At 35.3% G+C, this 23,425-nt stretch overlaps 1 protein-coding gene across 3 annotated transcripts in view; it reads right to left on the reverse strand.

Moving 5' to 3' along the window:
- Positions 1-4,267: 4,267 nt before the first annotated feature.
- Positions 4,268-23,425, reverse strand: part of LOC147069267 (uncharacterized) — a 46,337-nt gene continuing 27,179 nt past the window's right edge. For 2 of the 3 annotated variants that reach the window (XM_085951212.1, XM_085951213.1), the window contains exons 5-8: positions 17,236-17,364; positions 9,101-9,212; positions 7,002-7,131; positions 4,268-4,458 (exon numbers count right to left, since the gene is read on the reverse strand). In XM_085951212.1, coding sequence (XP_085807338.1) covers positions 4,338-4,458; positions 7,002-7,131; positions 9,101-9,212; positions 17,236-17,364 — 492 coding nt within the window. In that variant the 3' untranslated portion in view covers positions 4,268-4,337. The remainder of the gene's footprint in view (positions 4,459-7,001; positions 7,132-9,100; positions 9,213-17,235; positions 17,365-23,425) is intronic. The other variant, XM_085951214.1, reaches the window with a different exon arrangement.

The following is a 23,425-nucleotide window of genomic DNA, read 5'->3' on the forward strand; positions in this document are numbered from 1 at the left end:
ACTTTTTTAAACAATTGAAGCGAATAGCGAAATAAAAATATTGGGTTCTCCTTCGACAGGAAGCTGGCGGAAAACAAATTTTGAAAATAGCCGATATACTGGATTATTTGTTAGGTTAGGTTAGGTTTTCATTCTTGAATTCATGAATTTTGCCAAAATCCGCTATGAAAATAATATTAATATTGAATCTAATAAATTTGGAGACCGTATAGTATACAGTCATCTCTTTCCGATAAGAAAACTCGCTGCGAACTGTGCCACGGTGAAATGTTTTACGTACAATTTACATGTAACCGAAAACACACTCTTTGTGCGCGCACGTGACAACCTATAGACATTATATTCATTCCATATAGCAATTAAAAAGAAAATATTTAGATATTTTAAATATACTTACTATTAAAAAAAACTAATTAGGCAAAACAGTTATCACAAAAATAAAGTATTAGTCTTTTTTTACAAAAATAGGAACTAAAATAGGTGTTATTAAGTAGATAGTCAATAAATCAAGTAAATGATAAGTTGTCCACTAATCAGGGCTCGAAATGGACCGGAGCGCACCGGAGCGCCGTTCCGGTTCGTAAAATCACCAAAATTATCTCTCCGTCTCGTGGACGTATTAATTTGACAGTGAGCTAGATTTGCCATTTAACGTAAAAATCAAAAACTTTTGTCCACACTGGTAACCTCATCATTATCAAAATTTGTTTGACCAAAAATTATTTTAATCGACATTTAATGAGGTTGCCAGCAACTTGTTGCCAATGTGGACACGGCATAACACAATTTTTTTTTTTTTAAATACACAAGCAATTAGATAACTATGTTAACATTTTTATAAAATATTGAGCGCTCCGGTTCGTAAAATATTCCATTTCGAGCGCTGCCACTAATGTTACTTAAAAAATATTGTATGAAGCATAATTATAAACATTTTTTTCATCTAGGTACCAACCTACGTTGTCAGCTTGTAATTTGAGCTTTAAGCAGCGAATTATAAAATTTCGCTCAATTCGGAAACAGATATTTTACAACCTTGAGCTTTTGGTTTGTTCCGAACTTCCGAGCTGCCAAATTAAAATCATCCCTATCAAGTTCACACATGCGTTTGTTCCCCATGTATCTTCTTTTTGGTGTACCTATTAGGGGTACCAGTGTCGAGGGGTGGAGGTAGGCTATTAAGATTCGACATAAATAGTGCACACCAAACTTTGTCAGTCATACTTATTTGTTTACATTGAACTAAGAATACAATTTGCGGATGGTGGTAGTTAGTTTTTAAAATTCAGTTAAACCCTGCCTAAAGTAAACCATAATAGTTTAGGTATGCTATGAGCGATCCGACAAAAATAATGCACCCTTTTCAGTCACACTTATTTGTTTTCGGTGAATATTAAGAATACGTATTACAGATGGTGTCGGTTGGTTATTAAAAAATCATTAAACCCTGCCTAAACCAAATCTTAATCGATAAAAAACATTATTAACCCTTTACTGCGTGATTTTTTTTTTTGAAAATTTTTATTTTTTCTTGGTGTCAAAATGCCTTGTGAATGAAGGAAAAATAATATTTTTTTTTTTCGAAAATTCCATTAAATTTTGTATGTTACTGCGTGATGTCGCATAGTTACGACATTTGGAAATCTTAGATTTCAGTATGACAAAATACAATACCAAATGAAAACAATTATAAAAAACCAATATGCACACCTTATTTGATGTGTAGATATTTTTATTCAACCAATTTCAATCTTCTGTACAATTTTTTTATTTATTTACAAATGCGAATTTTCGCGTAGGTACATACGAATTCGTCAACTTACTGTCAAAGCAGAAATGCAGAGACTTCCTATAATGCAGAACATGAACAGAAATGTCTAAACAAAATCGGTAAAGTAGGATGTTTATGGTAAAACAGTTTTCTAGGCATCGAAAAAAGATATTATTTGATAATTTACACAGATGGCATTGGCTATATCGAAATAGTTTGAAATGTCGCAAATTTGCGACAATATGCAGTAAAGGGTTAAATCTACAAAATATCTATAGTTATGTATGGGTTATTAATGGCATAATTTTATATATTTATAGATAAACGATTTTTTTTACTATTATCTACCATGGCTTGGATTAGGCAGGGTTTAATTGAATTTTAAAAACTACCTAACAAACTCTATCTACACATCGTACCTAGTCTTGGTTGAATGAAAACAAATAGTACGTTTTAATGACAAATTTTAGTATGCACTATTAATATTGAATCTTAACAGCCTACCTCCACCCTTCGCCACTGAGGTGTACCTAGCTCAATAATTATTAGATCTTACGTCATGGTTTAGGATGATTTGGCGCCGGGACAACTGGGCGCCACGCAATCGAATGAAATTTGAAAATAAATAGACGTCCGAGAAATATAACTAGGTTTTAAAATATATTTTGAATACTTATATTATTTCATATTTGGTGAGAATTTAAATATGCACACGTAAATAATGATTTAATTGTGCATAATATATTATTTCAGTTCTAGTGAAAAGAGAGTTTTTTTATTTTAATATAAAGCGTCAGGCATGAAAATTCTCAATCAGCAATAAAAAATATCATATTAAGAGCGAAATGAATTAAAACTACTAAGTAGTAGATAGAAACTGATTACAATTCCTCGTCTACTTTCCGTATAAAATCGTAACGAACGTCTATTTATTTCATTCGACAGTGCGGCGCCCAATTGTCCCGGCGCCCAGTTGTTACATTCCCATAGTAGGGAGGGTCATTTTGCCATTAGCATTGTCCAAAAGTATACAATGATAATTTTAAAATGATGACATCACTTAAGGGCGGACGTGCACAGCGTGGGTCAAAATGGAGCTTTTATTCTATTTTCAAAGCATGACCCTGGACAAATATGACTATATTCTTAAACATTAGAGCGATAGGCTTAAAAGAATACTATTTTATGTAATAAAAATACTTTATGCAGTCATCAAATATTTAAAATAAATATAAAGGATAATAAGGCTTCAAAATTATATAAATAGATTATCTACAACGTTTAAGGAATATCCAGGATCATGCTTTGAAAATAGAAAAAAGCTCCATTTTGACCTACGCTGAGCATGTCCCTCCTTAAGCACCGTAGGAAAATTAGCACTATCGATTGAGGGAGCTTACTTTTGTACAATTTCATTCGAGTCACTTTTTGCGACCCGTGTTTCGCCTTTTGACATATAGGTAGGTACGTTAAATACAATATTAGTTTCTACTAAGTACATACTTACAGACTATGTATGTACCTAATAGTATACAATTCGATTTTATATAATGTAATTTAGTCGACTTAAATATGTATCTACTTAGGTATAAATAAAAACTACTTATTCAAAAAAAACTTAAAGCCATGTATTCACTAGGAGACAAACGGAGCAACATGTCGCGGGCCATGACGTCAATGTTTCGGTAACAATTTTGCGCACCAGGACACATGAGTTGTCGCAGAAATGTCGCCCGAGGAGGTTGTATTGATCAGTGCTGCGTACATATTTATTCTAACGAGTAGTTTATCGAAACGTAAGAGAAAAGGTGATGGGTGTAGAATTGCTTACTGCAAAGAGAAAGAAGAGTGAATATTCGAATGACTCATGTTGAGCGACATGTTGCGCACCCGTTTACACTCGCCAACATATGACGCGGGACAGACGTGCGGCCCGTGCGCTCGCTTGCAAAGAGACAATTGGCAACATGTCCGTATAAGCCCAGACGCATATTAAAAATTGTCTCGACTAGGATAATAGTCTTAAATCAAAACTGGGCGCAACATGCAACATTCTTATGTGCGTATAAGCAAGGCAGTACGATGATAGTGACGTTACAAGTGACAAGACGTGACAAGCTAAAATGAACGACGAAGTGTGACATTTACGGATTATACCTGGGCTGCATGTCGTATGAAAATAGTTGCATGTGACTCCAGATATTTTTTTTCAAACTAAAATGACGTTTTCCACGAATGTGCAGAGCTTCATTTAGCAACGTATGTTTTGTGAATAAAAATGACGTCACATCGACGTATTCGATATGTTACAGATGAGACAAGTTTAGATGTGAGAGCCGGCTTAATGCCGCACTATGTTGCATGCAACGTTGCAACGTCACGTAGACTCTATGTTGCGCGTCATGTTGAGGGACATTTTGTCCCCTAGTGAATACGAGGCTTTAAAACTAAAGCAACAATTATTAATAATTATTATGTCACAACATTTTTTTGTTTTTTTTTCATATCACTGGGAGAGCTGTCAATTATGTTGATAATGTCAATTGTGTTTACCAATGTATGGAAATTAATTATCATGCTTGGCTGATGTGGAACTCCTCGTAAGGTGGACAGAGTCCTGGATGCGTGGTGTAATGACGCTGTTCACCTCGTACGATCCGAGGGATGACGACTCCATGGATGGTAATCTGGAATGGCATAATTAATAATATTTAAGTATGTAAATACATTTTTACATGTAATCGGTTACATACTAAGTTGGGTTACATGTAAATAAATTGTTAGTATTATATTTCGCCGTAGCACAGTTCGCAGTGAGATCAAATAATTACAAGATAAAAAGAACTTTTTATATACAACGTTTTTAAATTTTCTGTTGAATTATTATGCTCAATATGCTCAAACTTGTACTTGATAAAAAGTAAATAAAAAAATAAACAAACAAATATTGAATACTGAAATGTCATTTTGACATGTCATATTGATTTCCATAGTAACGCACGTATATATTAATAATTTAGTTGCTAGGACCCCAGACCCCTAGCAACCAATAATGGTGTCGAAATAACTTTTCATACAAAACAGAATTAACTGAAAATGAATTCAATTCTGCTTAAAGATGGCTAAAAGTATTAAAAGAATGCATTGGCATCGTGTTCTGATATATTCTAAAAGTTTCAAATGTCTAGCTAGTCGGGAAGTTAGTTAAAAATCGATTGCAAGATTTGTACTGGACAAACAACCACCGGACAAACAAGAATACGAGCTAATAAAAACGTTGTAATAAAAAATATGCGATGCTCGTGGAGCATTGCACACAGTAAAGTTGTGATTATACCCCGTTTACACGTGCATGGATTTACTGTTGACAGTAAAAAAAAATGTATGGGTAAACATGCATTATTCTGCAGTTAGCAAGATTGCATGCATGAATCAAACAAGTTTGGAACCTTCTGAATTTTCATGTGACAGTAAATTTCTGTTGATCTGCGCCTGCGCAGTAGAACGATGGTGGCGAACATGTCGGCAAAAAAACGAATTTTTAGATTGACCGATGTTCACTACCTATCAAAATAGTGGTTACATGTAAGTTGTGCGTATGCAGTTCATCGTGTGACACTTATTCGTGCGCCATAGTACGTGAAACATGAGTTTGTATAACATTTAATCAAATGACGAGTTCTTCGTTGAACATTTCACCGTGGAATACATTTGTACGTATCTTACAAAATGCGGCGATAGTTTGCAAATAGTACTGTTTCAATTAGATTAACCCTAGCCTAACTTAACCTAACCTAGTAAAGACATCTCCACATTTTGTAGCATACTGACAAATATACTCCACGGTGAAATGTTCAACGAAGAACTCGTCATTTGATTAAATGTTACACGAATTCATGTTTCACGTACTGCGGCTCACGAATAAGTGTCATGCGGTGAACTGTTCACGTACAAATTTCCGGATACGTGAAATAGTACCATAAAATGACAACATCGCATCTCGCTCACTCTTAAAGAATGAATTGGAGAGACAGTCAGCACTTTTACGTATAAAGAGTTATTGTCGTGATAGTTCAAAATAAGCACTATTGCCGCCAGTAAATCCATGCACGTGTACAGGCGCTATTATATTGAGATGCATGTCGCGTACTGTCACCGCGACCAATTTAGTATATGGTTTCATAATTTTGTAGAATATTTTGAACGAACATGATCTCTGTAACTTCAATGATGGAGTAACCTAGTAACGAGTCTCTGTAAATTCAATAAGCAGTAATATTTTTAACAAAACCAAACCCGCAGACCATAGATAATAGACAACATTATTATAAAAATACATAGTGCCAACCGCGAAAAACAAACACGCGATTTTGACATGATTCGAAACTGATATTTTTTAAGATGGTGCATTCATTGCTTTGGGGTAGGTTTATATTTTACAAAATTGACTCAAACATAGTATATTCATTAAAATTCTCAGTTTTATGAATTGCGGGTCTAGTTTTTTGTTATTAACGGCCCACATGCTCAGCGTACGTCAAAATGGAGCTTTTATGCTATTTTCAAAGCATGATCCTGGAAATATAGTCATATTTCAGTACGTCCATGTGAAGTGGTGTTAAGATTTTTTAAGTTTATTTATTAATTTTTAAAAGCATTTATAAAACCATTAGTAAAATTTATGTCGACATTATTATAGTGAAATATTTACAATAAAAAATTATATTGATAATCTCTGTGATCCCAAATTTGACAAGAATTTGGCATTTTGTTATTTAAAAATGGGAAGATTTACACATTTAAAAATAATTTTAAAGATACTGATCATAAGCTATGTCTTTGACCATTCAAATGTGATAAACATTCTACAAATAATGTTTGCTTTATAATAATTATTTACCTAAGAATAAGGTAGTATTTTTTTGAAATACGCCATTTCTATTGGCATTTCCCAGTGGCTAAGCTACAACATACGGCCGTAGCCATAAATTGACAAACGATAAATGAAGTATGGAGTAAGATCATAGTAACGCGCGTGTTTGTCAGTAATCAAATGTTTAAAATAAATATAAAGGATAATAAGGCTTTAAAATTATGTAAATAGATTATCTACAACGTTTAAGGAATATCCAGGATCATGTTGTGAAAATAGCATAAAAGCTCCATTTTGACGTACGCCGAGCATGTCCCCCCTTAAGTAGGTAAGTAATCTGACAACACCTTTACTCACATGTTTGTCACGTGTCTGTTCAGGTGCGCGACGGTTGGCACGTGCGGTGGGCTGTGCGATATGAGATTCCCACCCCCACCTACCCCCAAACCTTTAGAACTGACGTACATCGAGGGCAGTTTATTTTCCACTGAAAAACAAATAATAATCCCCTTATATCACCCGCAAAAAAAGAGCAATCCATACTAATGCGTCGGCTAGACGGCAGTGACTTGAGCGGTATAGTTTATGCAAAAATACGGAACACTTTTACAGCGCTTTTCGGTTTGCGCGAGCTACAGTCATGGCACCCACATAGTGTAGCGAGCCCCCAGGCTAGGAGCTTTGTCGGGCCCCCCTACCTATCGCTAAGGATAAAGGCAGTGTGACGCTTTACGGTAGCGTTTTCCAAATGGTGTACGCGGAAAAAATAATGTATATATTTAGTGTTTTATTGTATATTTTAATACATCCATTTGAATTATGGAGATGTCGATATTGATACACAATTAAAAATTGTATCGTACAACCACATAATTTTAAATAATAATATTGTTGAAGGAAAATAGCGCCGCAGCCGACTTTTTTTACTATTAAATCAAATTTGTGATGTTTGTTTATTTCACTTATCTGGTCGACTCGCCTCGCCTGGCCCCTCCTGAGCCCGGGCCCACAGGCTAGAGCCCTGTCAGCCCCTCCCTTGTGGGGGCCATGGCCACAGTTTTCCCGTCCATACACACGGGCTTCCCGATACAAACCGGTTTGCGCAGGTAAGCTTATGATAAAGCATGAGCGTCTAGCCGGCACTTATTAGTGAGAGTAGTAGCAGGATCATGGCCTCCACATCTTGAAGCGGGCCCCCCTACCCATCGCTAGGGTTAATGGCAGTGGCATTTTTTACAGAATCGTTTTCTAAATGTTGTTTCAGGAAAAATTAAGGGTAGTCGGTGTATTTTTAGCGATTTTTTGTATTGAATAAATCCATTTAAATTATGGAGTTGTCGAATATCGACACACAGTCATCAAAAGTTGCATCATACAACTAGACATTTTAAAATGTTAAGACTCTACAAATAAAATAGCGCCGCAGGAGAATTTTTTTCCCATTAGGGCAAATTTGTGATGTGTATGTATCTTACTTATCGGATCTACCTGCCACGCCGCCCCCCCCAGGCTAGAGCCCTGTCAGCCCCCCTTTTGTAGGGGCCATGAGCAGGATATACAGGGAGAGGTAGTATTAAATCAAAATGTTAGAATTCTTTTGGAAAATATAAGATTTCATCAGCAGGTACACTTTTTAGATTATTTGTTTAATTTTTACAAATATAGAATAATAATTTTTAATCTTATACAAATATTATAAGAATATCGTCGGTGTTTTGTAAAAAGGGCAAATTAACCAAAATGCTATTTTACAGGAGGAGGATTTTTAACTTTCGACACTTATTTGTTTTTTACCTGTAGATGATTATAAATATCTAACAAGTTGATAATAAAGCTTAGAGAGAATACTGTCACTATAATAGGTATTATTATATAATATTTTAAAAGGCCTAATATATTATGTCACATTCGCTTTTTATTTCGTAATTTTAATTAATTTAATTTTAGTCGATTATCGTTTTTAAGTACTTTCCTGTGGGGATACAAATTCGCCGTTTTTACACAACAAATCTAGTGGGGTACATATTGTATTTTCATTAAAATCTCGATTTCGCCAACATGGTTGATTCGCCCTTTTTACAAAACACCGACGATATCTACAATAAAACGAAGAACAATGAATTTTATATTAAAAGAAATCTAATGTTTGAGACTTTCACGGTTGTTTCCACCTCGTGTACTTCTTCCTTCTTTACTCGACGTTTCGGGCTCGTTGCAGATGCCATTATCCACAGATACCTATGTGTTATGATGAATTGTAGTGTAAGTGTATGAATGTAAACGTCGCTCTAAGAATGTAAAAATCACTAAATTTCATAATTGTTCATATCCCTTGATAATGGCCTCTGCAACGAGCCTGAAACGTCATGGATAGAAGGAAGAAGTACCTACACGAGGTGGGAACCCAAAAATCTATTACGACAAAGTATTATGTCCGTTAGGTATTTATAGCTTACTTGGCATGGGCATTCTGCTTGTAGATGGCTGGCTTGAATGTCCACCTCCGTTCTTTGGTTTCCTCTTTCTAGTCGTGATTCCATCCTTCTTCATACTCATTGGACGATTAATCTGGAATTTAAAAAAAATCCACAGTTCATCAAAACGCTAAAACTAACTAACATTTTAGGTGACCATTAGTAGTTTTTAAAGAACACTGGGAGCAGTCGCAAATGGTGCCTATCGGTATTGAAGGTATGTAACAAAAAGAAAGTCTTAGGACAACCATATTATTTAAATAACTTGAATTATATCTTCTTCTTGGTCGTTTCCTCGTGACTGAGGATTGTGATCACCTTTAAATTCTATCATCTTTTGGGCGACCAAAACTTTCCACCCCTCTTTATAATATGCTTATCTCAGGGCAGAGTAAATGCTGCCTCGGTCAGTTCCTTCACTTCGTCGATTCAGCGCGCCGACAATCTTCATCTTCTTCAAGGTGCAGAACTAACTTGCAATTAGCAATGTCAATTGGGAGTGCATAACCATGTTTAATCAAATCGCTTTGGATACCTATTGATATAATACACTTACGTGAGGTGAATTTAGGTGGAAGTTGTTTTATAAGTTTTTAAGATACGGTCTATCAACCTAATTCACTATATGTGTTTCTACTTTTCGTTTCTGTTTTTTACTTAATATATTATAGTTATAAAAGACATAAGTATAGATAGATATATATAATATAGACATCGATGTACGTTTGAATTTTTCATCTGTTTCGTCTTCTACGAAGGCTACCTAAAACTTCCAGGTTATCTGCACCGTAAAATATGTCCAAAAAACTGCAGAAAGCCTCTCAAATATAATATTGTCAGTATTTCACAGAACAAAAAATATTATTCCACGATCTGGAAATACTACACTGATGTTTGGTGAAAAAAAATTAATTGTGGAATCTTCGCAGGGTGGGGAGAGGGGGGGGGTCGTAGTGCACCAATATTAAAGTCCTCTTTTACTTAATATATTATATACATATACGACATACATATAATATATATATAATATAGACATCGATGTACAACTTCCTGATAGTTAGATAGATAGTTATATAGTTAGAGCGGCATGCACAATCTAAGATTTCGATCCTAAGGATAAGTCGCCGAAAAGCATGACTTAACTATAGAAAATCCTGAGTATTGAGTTAAGGAATCCTTAACCATATACTACTTTTTTTATGAACACGCCCCCTTCTATATTACCATTTACCACTGACAGCTGCTGTCAAAATAAATTCGCATGTCTATAAAACAGTCCATACACTCAAATTCATTTAACAATGTATCTCAATATGGATATTGATAGTGTTAATTCGTTTGGCATGTACTTGCAGAATATTATTTTACTTTAATACGCCAGCCCGCAGAAATACAAGATGCCAGATAATAGAATGACACTTGACGTTAAAAAAATATCTTACGGTGCCTGTGGAGTCACGTTTATATGACTTATAACGGAAACATAAGAGTATTATAAATAAATATTAATATGTATTTATAGTTATTGCATTTATAAAATGCAATAACTATAAGCTGAAAATATTATAAAATAATTTACCTAAACTATAGGAAAGCAAATTTTAAATATTATGATATTATGTTCAATAGAAATGATCTTAACTAAGCACAATGTTTCTGCATAGTGTTTTCTGCTAAGGAAATTTTAGTTATGACAAATGTTTCTGCATTCCGCTCTTAGATAGTTCCCGTACGCATACTTACTTACGGTTAAGTAGGTAGCTGTTTTAGATTAAGTATTCATTCAAACAATTTATCTATTTCGGTAGTGATAACTTACTATCTTTGAATGCAGTTAAATGCCAGATTGTGTGGAATTTTATCAGAGTTATCATATGTAATTAAACATAGATATTATTATGTTATGCATGTTTATAAAATACCACGTGGCAAGATTGAGATAATAGGAAAACGATATGACATAGGATTAATTCATCCCTTATCCAAAGATAACTTCTATTATCATAAACACAACAATACTATCATTATCACGTAATACGTAACTCACCTATTACTACTTGTTACCTGTGATATGAGAATGATATGGTTTCTTTCGTATCTCGTTTACTATGAATCGTACTCGTATATCCGATAAAAGTATAAATTCGCTTCCCATGTCGTGATTTATAAATAGATAACACCTTCATTTTTTAAATTAATTATCATTATCAGCTCGGGTCGATCTACTGCTGGATGAAGGCCTTCCCAACTCCCCCTACTCTTCACACTGCAACGTACCTACAACCGCCGAAGTATATTGCCGGCGCTCCATTGACACGCAAGTCAGACGATTAAGCCGGCTTGCACATCACAACTCGCCTTGTGTGCCTGACGGCCATAAATCAAAACTTCCTAGACCCGCCGGTCAGTGTTGCATGATACAACCTCGCACATCTATAGCGACATCGACATTCGCGCGTGATCTCCCGAAACGTCAAAATATACTCTAGCTAGACGACGCCATTGCGCAAATATGTCATCAGACGCGGAAACAGCGATTATTATGTATTGGTACCGGAGACATTTAAGGAGAAGTCTCTCGTCTGCCATTTTTATTGTGTTGATTGTATGAACAAACGTCAAACGCGGTGACGACAGAAATGGCCGATTGTGCGCAGGCTCTAGCAAACGCAACTCGTCGCATGCAGGAGCGTCGCAGCGCCGCAGTTGCATCGGCCAATCTGCGAAGCTCCATTTGATAACGTTTGTTTCTTGGTTTACGATGACGTCACATCGACGAATTCGTCGTAAGACGCATGCGGCGAGTTCTGATGTGCAGTCTTTGGACTTTTTAATCCGCAGACCAGGCTCGTTGGATTTCAAACATGTGAAGCGCCTGGTTTCCAAAGCCTGTAAAACGGTTTTTGAAATTTTTTGAGTTAGATATGTAGTTAGATGGATATTTTTGTGATCTATATGATGGCCTAAGATTGAACTTTAAAAAACGCCAAAATTCGTCAATACGTATGGTTGCCAGACTTCGTCCGTCGATCGCAATGCAAATTCGATCAGATCGAAAAAAATCTGTTATTGTTTTAAACATTTTTATTGATTAATTTGTTAATTTACACATTAGAAAACGAGAGATTTATCAATAATTTTTTTATTTGTATTTATGAAATTTATAAAAGAAAACGGAAAACTTGTGTTGTTTTCACTGCTATATTATTTTATGCAAGTCTACATATAAATAACACAAAATTATAGGATTATCGGAAGATATTACGATAATCGCAACTTTTGACTTTTGACAGCTCGACTTTTTTATTCGTTCGTTGATCAGTAGCAGAGCATAGACAAATCGGACGATTTATTGTCCTCGGACTTTTGGCTCGCCAATGGAGCGCTGGCATTAGATTTCGACCTTGCGACAGGTTTTAGGGCATGGGTGGCCAACCTTTTCAGCAGCCGGGCCAGATTCTAAAAATTAGATTTCCTACCGGGCCGCAAAACCGATTTTTTTTATAATACAAAACAAAAAAGAAATATGTATTATATATCGCACCCCTAGTTTTAAAGTATGATAAGTCAAAAAACAGCATTCTGAGATAATTGGATTCAAAAATTCAAACCCTCTCAACTAAATCTAAAAATATATGTACCAAACTGATTTGCTTGCTCGATGTGTATCAGTGCTTGTATTTTTGTATGAGATTATTATTATATTGAAAAATTATACAGAACACATATTTTTGGTAGTTTTTTTGAAATGTCATAGTCTAAAATTGGACTATTTTGATAAATTTTGAAATAACCCATCATGCACATAATACAAACTAATATGAAACAACATAAAATCTCTTCAATATATTATGCATATCAAGTAAAATAATAAACGAAATGGTTATTTGAAATTTTTATTTCAAAATAAAATAACTAAAACAGGTAAACCATCACATATAGAATTTTTTAAATATTTAATTGTATAAGATTATGATTACCTAATCAAGATTCTTGCACATTACGTAATGAAAATTATTATATAATTTAGAATTAATCAGAGTAATTTCCATCACTCAAGAGAGTGAGTGACGAAGACGTGAACCAAGTCATTTCTTGCCACTTGAGTACTATTAGCGATTTTCAAATTATTGTAAAAATTGTGGTACGTCATCGGTATCAATATTTTTTTTTGCATATAGTCAAAAGATCTTGCCTTTTCGGCATGGTTATTCCTAGTGGCTCATTATAAGCTTTATGTAAAATTATCATATTCATGTGAACCGGACGACCCGTCATGCGATGCCTTATATTAATTTCCTCGTAGGAAGAATCAATAAAATTGATTTTAATGAAAAAACTATACGGTGATTCTCTTTTCAAATGCATGCTTTGATTGCTTGCCATGTTACCTTCGTACTTCGGTAGTTATAACATAATTTTGTTCCAGCTCATCGGACAGCAATTTCAGGTCAAATATATCATCAGTTGCCATTGCATTAACTCTATAAGGTTCACCATTCTTTTCAGCCATGGCTATTTATAATGGATATCTATATTGAGCTGGTATGAATACTGGAGCACTTTTAGCATTCTCTTTTTTTCTTTTTCAATGAGTGAGTGCATCGCAATCCACTGATCTTGGGTGTGACCCTTCAAATATTTTTGCTTTATAGACTTTACATTTTCTGTTTCCAATGATAAATACAACGCAACTAAATATTTATTCTTATTCTGTCTAGCACAGTTATCGGACCAAAAATGCACATTCTTATTTAGATTTTTTTTTCAAGTAATGGTATGTAAATACAACTACCAATTTCATTATAACCTCGTTTAGCAGTCACTTCGTTCCAGATACAACAAAACCCTTTTTCTCAGCAATATCAAAGATGGTGAAATATGTTGCAAGTTTTCTGGTGTAATAGAAGTTTGAGACTTCACCACAGGGTTATGAGAGAACTGCTTGCAAATCGAAACATGAAACTATCATAATATTATCTGGATCAGGGATAGCTCCATTTTTCACGTCATTTTTTCTCCTCTCGTGCTTTTTCTTTATTTGGGATATGACATTGAACGAAATTAATTGTTTTGCTTTTTGTGTATCATTTAAATTTGTATATGCTGTGCTGACCATTGATCTTTTTTTGACTGAAAGCGCCCAATATTAAATTCTGTATTAAATATCGTAGAATACTGAGATAACTTCACGAAAGGTCGATCATTTTGTTGACACTTTCCTTTGTATAGCCTATAGTGTTGCTAAATTTAAAGAGCCATCAATAAATTGTCTAGTAGTTAGTCTGGTGTAAGCGTCGTGGGTCATAGGTTCAAATCCTGGGTCAGATTATGGACCTAATAGGTTGAGCAAGTGGCTGACATCTATATCTCGAAAAAAAAAAACAAAAATCTGTTAATACAAACCACACCGTGGAGGCCCATATTATGATCTTATTAGATCGGACATGGTTGAAAGTTTGAGCTCTCAGGAAGTAGGACTCTACCCTAGGAATGCAATTGATGTGATCTCTAACATATTGTTTTAATTCGGTATCAATTTTTTTATGGTTTTCATGTGTTCCTTTGAGATCCTTTTCTATGATTCCATCACTGTTTGTTTTATTTATTATTGTATTTATCAACAAACTACTGTTCAATTTTCAGAATGGCTAGTCAACAGTGTGACCACAACACAGGTTTTATTTACTTTGTCCATTCCTGACCTATGATAATTCAAGATGACATAGTCTTAAACTCGCTAAAATTTTGAATCCTAATTTAAGACCATAACATCTCAAAATAGCATAGTCTTTAAATATCACACAATACTATTTATAAAAATTATAGACTATTCTTTCTGTCCTGTATTGCCGTAGAATTTATTTAGACTTGTGATAGTCTTTGACCAGATAAATAATGATATTTTCAACCTTTCTGCATTATTAACTCAAAATGTCAGTTTTTTGACTTGTCATAGTTTAAAACTAGGGGTGCGATATATTAAAAAAATAAAACAAAAATCAGAATCAAACATATTTGTTAGATTAGACTTTTTTTTAAGTAATAAAAAATAACAAAATAATATAAAACTAATAAATTTTAGTGAGAAGTTTGATTTTGTATAGCAGAACTAAGTGCATCAATATCGATATCGAGTGAGGTTGTTCCTACATGCAAACAGTTTTCCAAATGCACATCAGTGATTCGTGTTCTCACTCGGGATTTGATATGCTTCATCCGACTAAAAAGCTGTTCACACGTGTAAGTGTTTCCAAATAACGAAGTCATCATTAGAGCATGTTTGTGAAATGCAGGATATTTCTCCTTGTCCAAATATGTTTTATAAAACTCTTCCAAACCAACCTGATGGGATTTCTTCTTTAACTGTTCATCGCAACATAGTTCTCAATGTTCCATTTTAAATTTCCTGGTAATAAATTCACGTATACAGAGAATGGCGTTAAAATCTTGGGCCAATATCGAATCTCAATTTGCGAAATTAGCACATCCTGCAGTAGCATTTGATAGTATTTCTATTTTCTCACTGCTCCACGGGCCACATGTGGCCCGCGGGCCGCGGGTTGGCCACCCATGTTTTAGGGTGTCCCTGTGCATGTTTACTGCCGCTTGTGTACCACTGTATGACTGCATACAATGTGTGAATTTTCCAGACCCGGGACCTACAACATTATAGGCTTAACGCGTAACCGCTCGACAATTGTGGGTTTTTAGAAAAACAAATACTTACCTACCACATTAGGGTGAAATTCGATGGTTTTGACCAGGGAACTCAGAAATAATGGGAACTGAAATACATAACGGGTAAGGCGATAGCAGGTAACCGACTCGAGTAAGGAAGAATCCGGGTTAAACTTACACACGTGTCAAGAATACGTTTTACGTCGAATACTGAAAACTGCTCTCGGTGTATTCATTTACACTCATTTAATGTTGGTGTATTACACACACTATTGTACGTGCATGCGTGCTTCATTTTCGTAGGACACTCACACATTCAAAGCCCTGCATCAAGATGCGGCGTATTGAATATAGCCTATTGGTATTCTATTTATTATCTGTTCTGTGGTTACGCTATTTCGTGTCCGGAAATTTGTATGTATGCAGTTCGCCGTATGACACTTCACCGTGAAATGTTATATCGGAAATATAATATACCTAGTCGTATATTAATAACCGTCCAACCTCTTTGGATCGTAAAGTACATAACGACTGAGATAAAATTCATGTCTAATTAAAAAACGGTTAAGTACATACAGGAAGCCGGCGGTAAACAAATTTTGAAAATAGCCGATAGGTAGGTATATTGGATTATTTATTCGATTAGGTTAGTTTAGGTAAGGTTAGATAAAATATCAAATCGAACATATTAAATTTAATATCTGATAACAATGATGATAGCGTTATTGTCAGATATTTGAAACCAATCAATATCAAATTAAGGCGTAAAACCCACTTAACGCAGCGAGTGGGGCACTCGCGAAAAATTTCACAAGTAGCGCGTAAATCATCGAAAATACAACGTAATCAAATACGCCAGCGCACACTAGATTTGACGACGCATTGTGCCCGCCCGCCCCATGAGTCACCGTTGTGTGGCTTTTCAGCGGCACGAATTAACGAAAATACAACGCAGTCCATTCATTGAACACGGCAAGCAAAATCACGCTTCTGGAAGCGTGGTCTATAGACCACCGAGAAGGCATTATTTAATAACAGTAAACTCATTGTTTAGTTATTGCGTGTCCGATATTTCGCTGGTAGAATGATGTCATCGTGAATATTAATTACAAGCCCCGAGAAATTTAATAATATTTTTATTGCTTTGTTATGAGAGACGCTGATAATAATAATTATATTGTGCTTCTTGTACCCCTTATTACATAGGTGAAGGGTAATGCGCGGGTGGGAGGGGGCCTACTTCGTAGAGAGCGCACCGAGCGCCGCTTTGGTGGGCTTTATGCCTAATGCTCATATTGAATCTAATAAAATTGAAACATTATTGTCTGGGTATAGTACCTATACGGCCATCTCTCTCCAAAAAGAAACCTCACGGCGAACCTGTGATACGGTGAAGTAATACGTAAGTACAATTTACATGTAACCACGCTACTTACGTTATGAAGTTTGTAGTAAAGACCGCAGGCGTTGCAAACCGGATCACCACTGTTGTTCCGACGCCACAGGGTCGTGTTCGTGGTCCGACAGTTGGCGCATTGTACACCAGTTCGACGGTTGCCGCTATTCTGTAAAAATTATTTTAATTAGGTTTATATGTAGCAGCGGCGGAAGGGTGGAGGTAGGCTGTTAAGATCCGACATAAATAGTGCACACTAAACTGTATCTTCTTTTTCTTCAATGGCGCTACAGCTCAAGTCGAGCCCTGGCCTCCTCGAGGATTCGTAAGAGTTGGGTTTTTACAAGGTGTGGTCAACCCCCTTTTCGGAGGGCCATTTCTTCCTTCTCCGTTAGTCCTGACCACACCTTCCACCAGGGTTGACTACTTTATCTTAGGTGTAGTTGCTCAGGCTTCCAGGGTTCACCATGTGGAGGTGGAGATAGGAATTGAGTAGGAGAGGCTATGCGACACTATCAGGACACAGTGTCGTGCGTAGGGAATCCAATCCCGGGATCCCGGGATCCCGAGCTATTTTCGATACCTATGAATCCCGGGATTGATAAACATAATCCCGGGATTTCGGGATTGATTTTTTTATCAATTGTTATGGAAAATATAACAGAAAAAACACTTTTAATACAAAATAACTACATTAGAAATAAACTGAGTTTGAATGAAGTTTGATGTGTAGGTTGCCGATTCATTTTATTTTTTCACATAGATTATTAAAAATGAGAAAGATTGGTAAAAAAAAAATGCTTCGCACTTTTAACAAAGTAATTCCACCATGATATCATACGTTTTACTGCAGTTTCATATTTGGCTGACTAATTAGATTTATGAAGCGGAAAGGCCATAAGTACGCCATGATTATTTGCTTTACTATTTTAAATCTCGCTGATCTATGCATTATGTTTTTACTATCAGACATAGCAATCTCATATTAAATTCACATTATTATTTATATTACAATATTATTTACTCCATTAAACTTGTGTATTTCCAAGATTTAACGTATACAATATTAACAATAAATGTCTTAAATAGTATAAATTATACTAGATTTATTTTTGACCGATTTTATTAATGTTATTTGTAAATATAAAAATTTTATATTAACAATGGAAAAAAATCCCAATCCCGGGACCAGTCCCGGGATCCCGGGATTGTCAAATTGTAATCCCGAAATCCCGGGATCAGAATTTTGGCTCGGGATTGGATTCCCTAGTCGTGCGGTACGCATGCACTACCCCGTTAGATATTTATTTTTATTCGACGAATTATTCACAAGATTTAAGAATGCAACATTCTTTATTGAACAAATAGGTATCTTTAATTTGAAAACACATCAGAAAAATATAAGTATTCTAGCAGTGGCGAAAGGTGAAGATAGTGTTACATTCCCAAATGGTCCCCATTTGGGGATGTCTCTGTGAATCTGGAGAGGTCCTAATCGGTACCAAGCCAACAACTAGTAAGGGTTGATTACGAAAATAAAAAATAATAAAGCCGGCAATGCTGTAAATTACGGCCGTTTAAAAATATCTGCAACGTCGCCATTGTCGCCGTTTTCGACAACGCTTCTCGCTGGGAGCGAAACATAAAATGGCGGGCAATACGCGGCAGACGGCCAGACAGTAAACATTGTTAACTCGAGCTTCGTATAAAAGAAATTGTAACTGAAAAAAAATGTAACCATTAGTATATATTAACGTAAATACATCTCGTCGTTTCCACTACAATTCCGGTGTTATTTGTCCACCTCCAAGTCCCGAACTCAGACGAAAAAACTAAAAAAGAATAAAAGTGACAGCGTGTTTTCACTTTCGAAAATGGAGCGAAATGACAGTAGGCTGTTAAGTTTCGACATAAATAGTGCACACTAAACTTTATCAGTCATACGTATTTGATTTCATTGAACTAATACTACAATGGCTGGTTAGTTGTTAAAAATCGATTAAACTCTGTCTAAACCAAACCATAATAGTTTTGGTAAACTATGGGTGATCCACAAAAATAGTGCATACTTTGTCAGTCATACTTATTCATTTTCATTGAATTATGAATACATAATATTACAGATGGTGTTGGGGTTAGTTTCATTAAATTCATTAAACCCTAACCTAATCCAAACCATAATAGATATAAAATAAATATTCTTCTTTATACATAATATCCAAAAGTATGTATGATTTATTGGCGTAATTTTAGATACTCTATAGATAGATAGATGAATAGTTTGTGATTAAATATTATCTATTATAGCATGGTTTAGGCAGGGGTTAATTGAATTTAAAAAACTAACCAACACTATCTACACATTGCTGTCTTAGTTCAATGAAAACAAATACCTACGTACGATTGAGAAAGTTTGGTGTGCACTATCTATGTCGAATCTTAACAGCCTACCTGCACCCTTCGCCACCGGTATGTATTTAGTTAGACAGGTAACTACTTACAGTGAGGTGAAAATACCACCTTTAACAAGACTTGATTTTATTCATTTTCCGTTACACATTTTCTACAAATTAGTTAGGTATGCAGTGCTCGAAAATGGATCGAAGGGTACCGGAGCGCCGTTCCAGTTGATGAAATCTCCAAAATTATCGCTCTCTTGTAGAAAAAATAATTTGACCATCCTAGATATGCTATAATAACGAAAACTCTTATTTTTATAAAACCTAATGTAGATAACTAGGTAGGTATGTTTATAATTACGGCTAATTATTGAGCGTTGTGATTCATAAAATTTTCCATTTCGAGCGCTGTAAATAGGTACACGAATAATCTTTAGATTGACAAATACACTATCCACTGATAGCTAATTATAGCATTATCGCGAAACCTACTCTCAAACAGTGATGGTTTTGTTTGGTCTGTGGCGCTGATAGGTTTGGAGGCACTCTTGTGTTTTTTTTTTCATAAACCGCCACTACAATATGTACTACAAAGGGTATTACATAATATTATGTTGTGAGGATTTTTTACTTCACCTACAGTAAATGCCATCTATGCTTCAAGGTTTCAGATACATTTAAAAATACACCTGACAACTTCCAAAACTCGCAAGTGACTGGCAAAATTATTTTTGGATACATTTTAAATTAGGTAAGTATGTAGGTAAGTAGGTACCAAAATTCAAATATAATTTGGAAATCTGCATATGTGTCATTCCTGGTTATCAAGGACGTGTCGTCCAAGGACAACGGAAGTAAACTAGACATCGCGAACCCGACAGAAAAATTACAGTCCTGTTTGTTGAATGAGCTAACTCATTTAGTGCTAACAACGCGACTGGCGCGTTTGCAGTAGTTGGCCATTAGATATAATTAACATGATATTTAAATGTGGTAATTAAAATGTAATTAACTGGTCAACAGTGAATGCATTAATACATTTTCTTTCACCAGTGAGCTGAATTGTTTAATGAAAAGATATTTCTGTTATTACTAAGTTTAGGTAGCTATTTCTACATATACCTAAAATGCCGCCCTTCAAATAACTGCCTACCCCCACGGGACGTCGCTGCCATTGAATATCGTTCTTGTGTGTGCGCTTACACCCGAGTCTCGTTGGGACATTACGACGGTACTTCAGTGAAACGGCAAATAATTTTATTAACTATAGGTGCCACGAAATTTTGGACTGGCTGGCAATCGGAGAGCGAAAGTCGAGCTGTGAACACGTCAATTTGTTTTGTGATGGCGACTGGGGATTTAATTCTTAAATCGTGTAAAGATGACTAAAAACGTTACCCATTTACTTATTATATAAGCCAGTGCTCACCTACGCATCGGAAACCTGGACATTAACTCTGCGAAATGAACGAGCTCTGAACATCTTTGAAAGAAAAATTCTCCGCCGTATATATGGACCGATCAGGGATGGCACCAATTGGAGCAGAAGATATAATGCTGAGCTCTACGGGCTGTGCGAAGATTGCAGCGCAGTTCAATCAATTAAGATTGGGAGACTGCAATGGCTAGGTCATGTGCACCGTATGAATGACAATGAACCGGCAAAGAGAGTGATGTCCAGCAATCCAATAGGACGTCGAAGAAGAGGGAGGCCAAAGATTCGCTGGTTAGATGGAGCTGCCAGTGACTGCCGTATTCTGGGGGTACCGAATTGGAAAGCGGCCACACTGGATAGGGACAGGTGGAGGGAGCTGTTGGAGGAGGCCAGGACCCACACCAGGTTGTCGCGCCCCTGATGATGATATTATTATTATTAGTAATAGAACAATAAGCATAACATTAAATGGACGCTTGTTGACTTTTTATGACAAAATATGTTTTCTTCTGCACGCGTTATTTGCACAATCTTCGCGTCGCGTAGTCACGATCGTTTTAAACCGTGCCCCAGCTGAAGTATGGCCTTAATTAACAAATGTCTATCTTTCATGTTTGAGACATGACTTGTCCAACGAGAGTATAGGATTATATTACATTATTTGACCAAATGAAATAATCAACAATAATTTATTATTATTAATAATATTATTCTCCAAAACTGATTTCATTACAAAGTTTGAATCAACTAATACCATCTTGCATAATTAAAATTAAGCTTGTGCGGGTCAAATGTCGATAAAACAGTTCTCATTCGGGTAGCATTATTTAAATTTTCAGGTTCAGAGGTGAGATTGGGCGGCTTATATAATACAATCATAGGTGGCAGTAATTTACGATTCGTAATAATTATTTACTATCAAAGAATTATTTTGCTAGTGTGTCAGAAAATGTGTACATAATATCAATATTTTTACTAACAATAACTAATGCTGATAATTTAATTCCTATTTTACCTACGAATATTTACGTTGAAAATTTATTCTATTTACGAATCCGTTTCAAATTATAATAAAATCCAGAGGCAGGACGATACTGACTGAGTTTGAGACAACATAATATATTCTAACTAGGTACCAATGAACCTAGTAAAAATTATTCAGTAGATAGGTACCTATCCAATTATTATTGAAAGTAACATGTTGTATTTTAGGTACTTCAAACTATATCTAGGTAAGTATGTGCTTATAATATTATATACTAATATTATATGTTACGCCGAATGTGCGAAATTGACTATTACATGAAATGGGAAAAATATTCCCTAAATCATGAAAAATTAAGCCAGTTGCCTTATTCATGAATTAGGCAAAATATCTGCCGAGTGCGTCAATTCGGCAGTAATTTTTCTGCCTAGTTCATGCATTGGGCAAATTAGATAGTAGCGCTACGGTGGTGTTTTTTGCAAATAAACCAAATGTGTCAAATGTCATTGATTATATAAAAATATACCTACCAATCAATAACTACAATGACGTTCACATTCGTTTACTATGCCAAAAAAAAATCTTGAATGTAGATAGTAAAAATAGAAGATGATAACTAAGGTATTTTCACGATTTGATTCGTGCTTGGGTATCAATCGTGCAATGGTCGATTGTTTGTTTGTGATAGTATGATTTGATAGTTTGTTGACACTTGTTAGCTAACCTCAAAATGGACATTCAGTTGAATTCAGAATTACAAAACCTAACCTAATAATAATAATATTATATTATGTCCAATTATAACTAATAAAACCATCCGTATTAAATTTACTTCTACTGTCATGTTGACAGTTGAAGAATTCCATACCATGGCGAATTCATGCACTCGGCAGATAATTTAGGTACATAATTCATGAATAAGGCAACGGGCTTGACTATTACATGAATTAGGCAAAATTTTGCCCATTTCATGTAATAGTCATTTTCGCACATTCGGCGTAACATACCTATATAGGTATAAACATTGAGAGACATTCGCATTCATACAGATATGAAGAACAACAGGGTCGGATTTAGAATTGGGCTAAAGGGGCTAGAAGAATATATTACGGTGACAACTCAAAAGTCAAAATAAATGCGATTATGGTTATTAGACCAACATTTTACATTACAAATGGAGGGGAAAACTTGGTATAGAAGGCATTACATATAGTAAATTTGTAAGATTACAGTATTTTTAGAATACATCCAGTGACGGGTTTAGAGACTTATTTTCAGGTCACCCTGCGATAAAAACTGTAAATTCCAACTATCAACATAAATTTACATAGTAAACATAGCAATGTAGGTAGGCATGTCCCCCATATTCTAAAACGGGCCCCCCGGGTAGGATCTTTGGCGGGCCCCCCTA

Source organism: Rhyacophila brunnea, unplaced genomic scaffold, assembly GCF_057557595.1.
Source record: "Rhyacophila brunnea isolate RB1 unplaced genomic scaffold, BYU_Rbru_1.0 scaffold_24, whole genome shotgun sequence".
Classification (NCBI taxonomy): domain Eukaryota; kingdom Metazoa; phylum Arthropoda; class Insecta; order Trichoptera; family Rhyacophilidae; genus Rhyacophila; species Rhyacophila brunnea.